Genomic DNA, 10,805 nt, shown 5'->3' with positions numbered 1-10,805 from the left:
AAACTGTTGTGTTGGTTGTGCATTTCAGAAATCATCTAGATGAAACTCCAGAGAGCAAATTTTGGTTGGAAAGAAGGAAAAAAGGAGGGGCAGGGGGGATACAAGTGGAAAAAAGGCTAAAGTAGTTGTTATTGTTTTTAATTGTTAACTTCAGTTGTCTTACATGCCAAGATAATAAGCAACAGTCTTGTTGATTTTTTTTTCTTTTCCCCCTGGTTCTTGCCTGTGGGCTATAAAAGAAGCATCGATTACATGAAGTTGATGATAGGAAAGGTAAACAGAGCTCCTGCATGTAGTTATGATCCATCTTCCTTCCTCCCTGTGCCTTCAGGGAGACCTGGGAAGGGCGGGAAGGGATCCCTCGGCCCTGTGTCAGTAACAGCGGTGCCTGGTGCCTCCACGCACACAGGAGGGGCCTGTCCTGGGCACCACAGGAATTTAATTATGAATGAATGCTTTTTCCTCTCTCGTTTCCCTTTTCCCGCTGCAGTACCAGGTGCGTGTGTGGGGGGGATAACGTGGGCCGTTCTGCTGCGCTCCCCGCTGTCGCTTTTCCCTCAGGTGAGGCCTGGCGGCGCCGTTCGCCGCCGCTGCGGCGGGCGCAGAGCCAGGATGAAGCATCTGAGGGCAAAGAGCGTCTGTGCTACCAAGCCGTGACACAGCAGCGCCTCATCCCGCGCTCTTCCTAATCGCCTCTGCTCCAAATCCTCCCACCACGGGAAACGCTGGAAAAGCACCAGGATCCGGCTCCTGCGCAGCCGTTTTCAGGGGCGGGATCGAGCCCGCCCTTCCCCCCCGGCCCCGCCACGGCGAGCGAACGCGCATGCGCAGCAGCGGCGCGGGCGGAGCGGGGCTGCGCGCATGCGTCACGCCCCGACGGCGGCGCGTGCGCGGTGGCGGCCGGTAGCTGTCACCTGCGCGCCTCCCCGCCCTGCGGTGGCGTGAGGGAGCGGGGACGGGTCGCCCGCAGGGTCAGAAGGCGCGAGGCGAAGCGCGCGGCCGCCATGGGGCTCTTCGGGAAGACCCCCGAGAAGCCGCCCAAGGAGCTGGTGAGGCCGCGGGGGGCAGGGCGAGGGGCTTCGAGGGCGTTTGGGGTCTTTTAGGGGTGTCTCTGTGTGTGGGGGCTGGCCGCGGCGCACAGTTGCCATGGCGCCGGGCGGGCGTTGCGGCCTGTGCGAGGGGCGGCCCCGGCTCTGGCCCCGGCCCGGGGGCTCCTGCTGAGCCCCTCGGAGCCCCCTGGCCTCGTGAGCAGCCCTCAGCGTTGCGCGAGCTCGTGCGCCCGTGGCTGGAGCGACCTCGGCCGTGGGCACGGCCCAAGCAGCGAGTTTGTGCGGGGTTGGGAACCAGCTGTTTCGGGGCCCTCCGTTTCGGAATGTTGTAGCGCAAGGAATTACACGTGATTCGCTGCCACCTTTCAGAAAGCGCTGCTGACACGTTAACCCAACACCTGCTGTAGGCAAGGAGGGGAGATGCGTGGCCTAAACGTTAAAGATAGTCAAAAAGCAGGAGGTGGCACGCACCATAGGCAAAGGCCTGGAGGAACTGCAGCGTGCAAGATGATCCTGGACTCTCTGTAGCAGCTCCAACCGAGGGGCAGGTAGTCACCATCGGTTACCGGTTCATAGCGAGGTGGGTGCTGCGTTCCTGGCCACGCCGGTGCCGCGCAGGCTGGTTGCAGTTCCCTGTGTTTGCGGCAGCATGGCTGGGCGTGCTGTGCCGCGCGAGGGAGGAGACAGCAGCTCCCCGCTTTGCTCGCGGGGTGAGGTCGCACTGCGCCGCTTGTTCGGGTCGTTCCACGGCTGCCCGGGCGCTCCATCCCTCTCCGTAACTGGCAAATGTGCCGTGTTCTCCAGCGCCATGGCCAGCAGTATGTCCAAGAAGGAAATTCCTTTCCCCTGTCCTTATCTGTGCCACCGTAGGAGCAAGAGGAGGAAGGTTGCCCCAGATCACGAGAAGATGATGGGGGAATGGCCCCATGCACAAGATACTGATCCTGAGCCCTAAAGAGGGCAGTTTGCGCAGCATCCAGTACTACAGGAACTGAGGTTTCTGTGTTGGTGTTAATCCAGCCTGGATATGTTTGTGTAACTGTCCTCAATGAGAGAGAACTTGCTGACAGAGTGATGCAGGGCAAACTTGTTCGAATCCCATGTCCGTGATACCTCTCAGCCTGTCAGGGGTCTTCTGAGTGTTTGATTTGCTGTTGGAGCGGTGGCGATGCTGTGCCTGGGTAAGTGCCATGGCCAGGCTGCTGCCGTGCCCAGGAACACTGCTTCTGTGTTGTGTAGGCCCCCTTTTTTAACCAAATCCTTGTTTTGCTGCCTCAGATCAGCAATACAGCTTTTTTTGCTGCAGAGGTGAAAGGCTTTTTCACTCTTCCCTGCATCCCGTGCCTGACACCAGCGGTGAGAGACAGAAGGACGCAGCTTGGCCCTGCGTTTGTGGGACAGGTTATTCCAGGGCAGTGTTAGGAATGATCCATGGAGGGTTTTCCTGCTGTCAGAGCGAGCAGGCTCTGCTGAAACGCTGCCAGTTGGGGTTTAGTCGTTTTGTCAGGGAATCCTGCTCTGCTTATTTAGGCAGTTGCTGACTGTTCTTGTACTTGCATGCTTAATAAACGTTGGCTGTTCCAGGATGCAAGATTTAGGAAGAAAAATCCCCGGGGGATAATGTATGTGACACTCTAGCTCGGGGACGAGAAGGTTGAAGAAGGATCTAAAACCTTTCACTGTTTGTAGCAGATTTGCACTGAAGACAGAGCCAGACTCTTGGGTGTGCCCAGCAAAAGGGAAAAGAGGCAGCAACCACAGGTTGCAGGAAGATAATTTTTGATTGGCCATAAGGAAAGTTGTTGAGGGTACTGCAGTACTTGATGGTATCTGTGAAATACATTCTTTTTTAATAAGAAAATATTCAACTATCATGCCTACCTAAAATTCTGTGCATTTTGAAGTGCTTTGTCTAATATTGACTGGTAAAGCTGCATTAAAAGGACAGCTTGTTTTTGTTTTTTTAATCAGGTATTTCAAGTAACTCTCACGCTTTCTCTTTTTTAAGGTCAATGAGTGGTCCTTGAAGATAAGGAAAGAAATGCGAGTGGTTGATAGACAGATTAGAGGTTTGTATTGCTGTCTTCATGTTTTCGTTTTCTTTTTCTTTTTCCTTCCCATGACAGCCTTCAAGTTGTATTTTTTGTTGTTGGTAAAAATGGCGGTGGACAGGAGCAGCAACTGTGAGGATTGGTGTCCTGGGATGCTCTACAGTACCTGGAATAAAGGAAGAGGAGTGTGATCCTGGGGCTGCGCTTGGGCTGTGGTACAAAAATGGCATTTCTGTAAAGTTCTCCAAGTGAATCTTTCAAAAGAATGTGGCTGCTGTAAGCTCCTGCTAAGACTTAAGGCTTTTACCTGTCATATCAAATGGGGCTTATTATCCAAAACTTCATCTACACTAAGTTAATGAACAGGACCAGTATGATGTGTAATTCCAGGCATAGCACGTTCCAGGGGTGAGTACTGCCTGGAAGTGCCCATGCTAAACAAAAGTAGCTTCCATGTCAGCTTGAGGAAGTGACACACAGGAAAAAAAAATGGAGACACTTTCTTTACTCACTGGGTGTTTTGTCATTAAATTGTGACACTTTTGAAGGTATTTTGAGAAGCAGAGAGGTTGCTTAATACTCAGCTGTAGCTAGTTCACTTTTCTTCCTTTCTCTTCTGCCCATCATCCAAGAACATTTTCCCTTTTGGCTTCTAACCCTCTCCCTTGCCCTCTGGATGTTTGATCCATGGGATGTGCTGGTGGAGAATATTTTGTGTCAGCGTCTGGTTATTGGGTGGATGCCTCTTTTGGCATCATTGTTCTGGTATTCTCTCCCTTCCGCCATTCCTCCCCCATTCCAGACTTCTGGAATCAGCTGGCAGGGCTCATAATTTCTCCCTCTTGTAGATTTGTCTGAGTTGCTTGGAGGGAGATGCTCTTGGGTCTCATGAAGTACAAAGTCCATCTTTGTTCTTCTCTGGAAATTGCAGAGGGGGCTCGTGCCTCTTCCCGAAAAACTGCCATACAGTGATGCTGAGTATGTGAATATCCTGGTGAGTTGTTTTGAATTCTCCAGGGCACTTTGAGTGGCTGGATCAGGCACAGACCAACTGATAAATGATCCTCTTAGCAGAGTATGTTTGAGAGATCACAGGCTTCATGGGAGCAAACTACCAATGGGCTCACCATTGATATATATTTATTTTAATTTTGGTTTCCTCACATAACTCCATAAATACTATGACGCTTCACATAGTCTATATAAATATATATATGTATAAGGTTATAGACTAGTCTATAATTTTGATGTGGATGTAAATCTACTTGTCATGGTTCTCTCTGCATCTCTCTATATACATATTTAATGCTACATTCAAAGAAATGTGGTTTAGCAACACTGCAGAGTTCACACTAAGCACCAACCCTCTGTAACTGTGAGAGTGCCCTCTGGAGTATTGTGTCCAGTTCTGGGCTCCACAGTACAAGAGGGATGTGGAGCTGCTGGAGAGAGTCCAGCGCAGGGCTACAAGGATGATCAGGGGCCTGGAACATCTGCCCTATGAGGAGAGGCTGAGGGAGCTGGGCCTGTTCAGCCTGGAGAAGAGAAGGCTGAGAGGGGATCTAAGCAGTGTATATAAATACCTCAAGGGAGGGAGTGCAGAGGATGGTGCTGGTCTCTTTTCAGTGGTGGCCACTGATAGGACTAGAGGAAATGGCCGGAAACTGAAACACCAAAAATTCCATAGGAACTTAAGGAAAAATTTCTTAACAGTGAGGGTGACAGAGCCCTGGAACAGGCTGCCCAGAGAGGTTGTGGAGTCTCCTTCTCTGGAGATCTTCAAAACCCGCTTGGACGCAGTCCTGTGCCACGTGCTTTAGGTGACCCTGTGTGTGCAGGGGGGTTGGACTAGATGATCTCTAGAGATCCCTTCCAACCCTAAGCATTCTATGATTCTATGATTCTATACCCAAATGCACACAATCTATACAATGTATGGATGTATACACTGTGCTAGAGTTCAACATGCTGCTGAAGTGCCTGGCTGAGGTGTGTGGCGCTTACCAGGCCCGCAGGCTGCTGCCAAAAGGTGCCAGGAACAGGGCTCCAAGGGGCTTTTCCTTGTCTCGAGCAGATTCTGCTGAGCTCTGCCCTCTCAGCTGACACTTTACACAAGAAATCATGTAACAAATTACAGCGGGTTTGGCTGAGCGGGTTTGTGTTGCTCGAGCGGCCGCCTCGTTCCCAGGCAGCAGCGCTCGCCTTGGGCCTTCTGTCCTTGGCTCGTGCTTGTAGCAATGGATTTGGTTCCTACCGTTTGCTTTTGGGATATTCGAGGAATTGAAAGGTGCCTCTCGTGATTTCAGAAATAGATTTTGAGAGCTGAGTAACCTAATAACTTTGTACTTGACTGAGCTTTTCCATGCTGAAATTTGCTTGGGATGCGTCTTGGCTATGTGGAGTCTGCAATGTAGGGAATTATTTTAAATATATTTTTAGCATTATGGGTTCCTACTAGCTCAGTCTGTTCTGTAATACCCGCTGCCCTCCAGGCTGCACTGACCACCTCGCCATGCTGACACGCTCTTGCCCTTACTCCATCCTTACAGCAATCATGTGACTGGATTCTTCCTGCAAAACAGTTGAAACTTAGGAGGAATGTGAGCCTTCCAAGGGGTAAATGCTTTGCCTGCAGCCTTGGGGTTAATTTTGTGCTTTCTGTTTTCTCTTTTACCACTGCAGCTGTTTCTTACCTGTTCTGATGTGCCAGGCTTTGGCCAGCTTTCCTGTGTGGCACACGAATGTCTTCAAGCTCATGACCTTTCTGCAGATACTCGGGAGGGAAGGACAAGGAGGGGGTTCCTCTGAGGCAGTTGCAGCCCTGCAGATACCTGTGATCCTTGTCCTGCTCCTGCTCGGGTTGGCAGAGAGGGCTGTCACTGTAAGACGTCTGCAGTGACTCATCCTGAGCATGGGACGCATCGCTCCCACCCGAGAATCTGCTGCAGTCTCCAAACCGGGCCTGTGCCAAAAAGTGTCTTCTAATGCCTTTAATTTTGCAAAAGGCTGACTTCTGATTTTTTGCCTATGTGTAACTTCTCCCTGATGTGTGTCAAAAAAATACGAGCAAAACCACTGCTGGAGTCACTTGTTCTTGTGGTTGCTTCCTTCAACTTTTTGCAGTAAAGCATCTGTAAACATTATTATTTGAATCTTATTTACATTGCACTAGTTTCTTGCAGACCAACTTTGAACCACGTTTCATCAGCAGCAAATTCACTGCCGAGTCAGGAGAACGAAGGGGCTGATTTAGCCCCTGCTCGTTTTCAGGTCTCTTCCTCAGCCTTTTACTGTCCCTGCTGCTCGTGGGACAGGACAGAAGTGCAAAGACCCCCCCCAGGTTGGCTGGAGAAACGTAGGATATTTAAGGAAGCCAGTGCGGTGTGTGGTATTTCAAGTCCTGTTACTCAGTGTTCAGACAGAACAGATGTAGTTCTGTGTTCTACTCCAGCATGTTCATACCAAAACCGTGCTGGGTGCTGCAGGCTTGGAAGAGTTGGAAGAGTCTCTTTTCAGCTCCGTTTGAAGATGTATCGCCGTGCTAGTTCTCCCTGCTGCATTTCCATGGCTCTGGCAGCAGGCAGCTGTATAGCTGCAGTGTGCAGCCATGCGCACAGCTCATGCACGTGTGTGAAATTACGAGCAGCAGAAACTCAAGGATCAGCTTCTTGGGAGCAAGTACAAATTGGGCTTAATGAGCGCCTGATGGAGGGGGTGATTATCCTCTTTGCAAGGATGATCCTTTTTTTTTTGAGGGTAATGAACAAATCTCTGGTCTGAAATAACTTTAGAAGTTTGGGACATTCCTTTATAAATTGCCTATTTGAAGGCACTTTGCCTCCCCTTTAAAAATACATAAATAGAAAAGGCAGAGTATTTCTAAAACCTTCCAGCTTTTGTGAGATCAGTGTGATACGTGAGTGCCTTCTACAGGTTCTGTGTCCGTGCTCCCAGGAGAAATGTGTTTTAAGGCTTTGGAAAGAGCTTGGGCAGCTCTGCCCATGACAGCCCTCGCATCCACATCACGTTGGGCAGGTGGGTTATGCTTTGAACGTGAAGCCTGACAGTAAAGTGTTTGGCAGTAAAATGACATAGGGCTAGTGAAAAAAAAAAGTTTTCTTTCTCCTGAGACATCTTCGAGAGCTGACTGTTTGGTAATGAGGATTTTGCTACTAATCTTTAGCTGAATTATTCAGTTCACCTGTAAATCAGTCTAGAAGATCTTCCAGTGCCAGATTGAATCTGAAATTAAGCAGCAACAATTATATTTGCATTAAAAATACATCCCAGCAAAGAGCTGGTTTCACTTCCAAATCTATCAGCTTGTGACTGGCTGCGTCTGCTTTTTTTCTGTGCTGCAGATATTCAGAGAGAAGAGGAGAAAGTGAAGCGCTCGATAAAGGATGCTGCCAAGAAGGGGCAGAAGGACGTGTGTGTCATCCTGGCCAAGGAGCTGATCCGCTCGCGGAGGGCTGTCAGCAAACTCTACGCGTCCAAAGCGCACATGAACTCCGTGCTCATGGGCATGAAGAACCAGCTTGGTAAGAGCATCTGCTGAGCCGAAGCGCAGCAGCTCTTCTAACTGTACAGGGGAGGCCTGGGTGTCCATTTCTGGAATCGAGGGGAAAAGGAGCTTTTGCACAAACATCATAGGTCTTTCTTGGTCCAAAAATGCCCCTTTTGCTGCATCCTGTGAGTCCCATGCCACCTTGGCCATCTTTCAGCCTGCAAGAGTTTCCCTGCTCACCCCTCGAGGTCGGTTTCCCATCCAGCCCTTGGTGGCAATCAGATGCTCCACGTTTTTGCATTAACTTCCCAGGGTTCCTACCCCCTTGTTGTTCCTCCTCGGCCTCTGAGGGTGTCAGAGCCCTGGAACAGGCTGCCCACAGAGGTTGTGGAGTCTCCTTCTCTGGAGGTCTTCAAGGGCTGCTTGGACGCAGTCCTGTGCCACGTGCTGTAGGTGACCCTGTGTGTGCAGGGGGTTGGACTAGATGATCTCTAGAGGTCCCGTCCAACCTCAAGGATTCTGTGACTCTCCGTGCCCGAGGGCTGTCGCAAGGTGGAAATCTCCCACTCCGTGGCACAGGTCACTCCAAAGCAGCCTGGGCCCTGTTTCCCTGTAAGTGGGAACACGGAGGCTCTGAGAGCGCATGTTCTTCCTCGGTCAGCTAAGCTCTACAACACGAGGCTTATTCCCTTCAGGAGAATTCCTTTCATCTAGTAAATTGTGCGTGTTGCTCTAATAGGAGTCTTAGGACACGCAGTCCTAGCGGGGATGTGTGTGGGGTAAGGGGACAGCTGATTTCCTTGCTGTGGATGAACCACAGAATTTGCCCTGCAGCTCAACACGTGGTTTTCTGCCTCCCCCCGTACCAGCCTGTTCTCCCTTATCCCCACAAAAATCGCCTGTCATCACAGACCTTCTGCAAGGCTTCTTTCGCACCTTGATATGTTAGAGCCTTTAACAATAACACAGGCAGCAGAAAAAAGGAGGAAACACTTTGCCCACCTGCTTGGGGGAAGAAACCAGCAGTGTGGGCAGGCTCTCCCAGGGCTGATGTCCCTTAGCCCATGAGATCTGGCTTGCAGCTAAAGCAAGATGTTCCTTTTCTAAACAATATTACCTAAACATATATATATATATATATATATATTTCCTCCATGTAGGGAGGATGTAGTTTTGCTGCTTTATGTGACGCAGGGGTTGTTCAAGCTCTTTTGTGCTGCTTCCTCACAGCTGTGCTCAGGGTAGCAGGCTCGCTGCAGAAGAGCACCGAAGTTATGAAAGCTATGCAAAATCTGGTGAAAATCCCCGAAATTCAAGCGACAATGAGAGAATTGTCCAAAGAGATGATGAAGGTAAGAGCTGCAGCATAAATAAGATGTAGGTAACAAGAGAGTCCTGTGCTGTGTGCTGGAGTGCTGTGCGCTGCTGAGGTGGCCTGTGTTTCAGCAGCCTCATGTTTGGTGTAACTTTTGGCTTAATAACTAATACATTGAAAAGGAAATAGGAAAAAATGCACTGATTTAAAATATTCCACTTCTGTATTGTAGCTATTATTTACTTTTCAACTACCACAAATGCTTCTTTTCCCCTCCTTCTTCTGTATACTATTATTTAAAAGGTCTAATTTCTTAACTGTCTTACAAACCTTTTTAGGATGTTTTTAAATGTGGCTAGAAATAAGGGAAGCTTATGGCAAACATGAATATTACATTTCATTGCCAAACTCAGCAAGTTACAACTGCCTCTGTGAGTGCAAACTTTGAGTGACCTCTGTTTCAAGGGTTTAGACATTCACCAATAATGCAGAATAGCCTTGGGGCCTGGCGGGGAGAACACGAGGGCTTAGACCTTAATTTTCTACCTGGTCTTGAAAGCAGGAGGGTAAAAGTCCAGCTCAGGGGCTGAGTGTGGTGCCTGTGACCCTGCCCTGGGCCTCAGTGCTTCCCGGGGGCATCACGTGCTGCCTTTTTGTTTGCTCCCAGGCCGGAATCATAGAGGAAATGTTGGAGGATACGTTTGAAAGTATGGAAGATCAGGAGGAAATGGAAGAGGAAGCAGAGATGGAAATCGACAAAATCCTCTTTGAAATAACAGCTGGTGAGTTCACACCTCTCTGCAGAGAGCGGGGTCTGTTTTAAAGAGGGCTTGTGAAGTCGAACAGTTCTTGTGTCTCTCTCAACCAAAAATGAGGGCTGTTTGAAATAGCTGTGCCCAAGAGCTGGCACTCGTTAGGTGTTAGCAAACACTAAGGGGTCTCTGTTGCTTACAGGGGCCTTGGGTAAAGCGCCCAGTAAAGTCACGGACGCCCTTCCGGAGGCGGAACCCATGGGAGCTGCTGCTGCCGCTGCTGTTGATGAAGAGGAGGATATTGAAGCAATGCAGTCCCGCCTAGCAACGCTCCGGAGCTAGGGCTGAAATGAACCTGTACAGTTTGCCTTTTCTTCTCTTCTCTCTTTTTTTTTTTTTTCAAGGGGATATTCTGTCTTTAAAATGCAAAAATAAGTGAGGATTCTTTCTGTAATATATGTATTTTTTTTTTCTTCCTGGGGATTATAGTCCCCCAAACCATTGTAATATATTTTTTCTTGGGAAGTGCATTCTATAGAGATTATTTTATCATTTTCTGTTTAGCCTCTATCACCTGTGAGAAGTTATGGTGAAAGGGCAGGAGTGGTGTAATGTTAAAGGGTTTCAGATACAGAGTCTTTAAATAGAGTCCTGGCTTCAAGCAGCTTCCTTCCTTTAAAGGACACTTTGGCTTAATCTATTACCAAAAATCTTTAATGGGATGAGATGTTGCGTTTTTCTGAGTCACTACAAGTTTTATTAAAGCTGCTTTTAACAGTTTCTCCTGGTTCTCTGCTTTGTGTTCACTTCCTTTCCCCTTATTCCTATGACACTGCTGCTCCCAGGGAGCTTCCCCAGCTGCTGGGGAATCCAGGGCTGGGGGCAGCCTGTGAATAAGGCAGCTTCCAAAGGAGCTGGAAGGGAAGGGGAAGGAGAGGGCTGGCAGCTGCTGCACAAGCTCAGTGCTCACACAGAAACCCGAGGAAGGCAGCACCAACACAACAGGCACAAAAATCACCTTCTCCCCACCCAGGCTCTGCCCCAAAGAGGACCTCTTAAGAGAAGGGCTGCCCTCACTCCACTGCAGGAAAGCAGAGCCTGGGGCAAGGGAGGAGAGTACAGCTTAAGGAG

At 49.4% G+C, this 10,805-nt stretch overlaps 1 protein-coding gene across 1 annotated transcript; it reads left to right on the top strand.

The window, feature by feature from the left end:
- The first annotated feature begins 890 nt into the window (after positions 1–890).
- On the top strand, positions 891–10,454 carry CHMP3 (charged multivesicular body protein 3). Its single transcript, XM_088524962.1, has 6 exons — positions 891–1,049; positions 3,058–3,118; positions 7,462–7,641; positions 8,838–8,959; positions 9,590–9,704; positions 9,877–10,454. The coding sequence occupies exons 1-6, from the start codon at positions 1,005–1,007 to the stop codon at positions 10,014–10,016; spliced, it is 663 nt and encodes a 220-aa protein (XP_088381088.1). The 5' UTR covers positions 891–1,004; the 3' UTR covers positions 10,017–10,454.
- The last annotated feature ends 351 nt before the right edge of the window (positions 10,455–10,805 follow it).

The sequence above is a fragment of the Tinamus guttatus genome, unplaced genomic scaffold (assembly GCF_059628265.1).
Source record: "Tinamus guttatus ecotype Peru unplaced genomic scaffold, ASM5962826v1 Tinamus_guttatus_pri_ptg000218l, whole genome shotgun sequence".
NCBI lineage: Eukaryota > Metazoa > Chordata > Aves > Tinamiformes > Tinamidae > Tinamus > Tinamus guttatus.
This window is presented reverse-complemented; position numbering and strand designations above follow the sequence as displayed.

Bases quoted from the DNA above. Each gene is read 5' to 3' on its own strand.
- CHMP3 (XM_088524962.1), top strand. From the start codon at position 1,005: ATGGGGCTCTTCGGGAAGACCCCCGAGAAGCCGCCCAAGGAGCTG. The intron at 7,642-8,837 runs GTAAGAGCATCT...GCTTCCTCACAG, and splicing joins GGGCATGAAGAACCAGCTTG to CTGTGCTCAGGGTAGCAGGC. The intron at 8,960-9,589 runs GTAAGAGCTGCA...GTTTGCTCCCAG, and splicing joins TGTCCAAAGAGATGATGAAG to GCCGGAATCATAGAGGAAAT.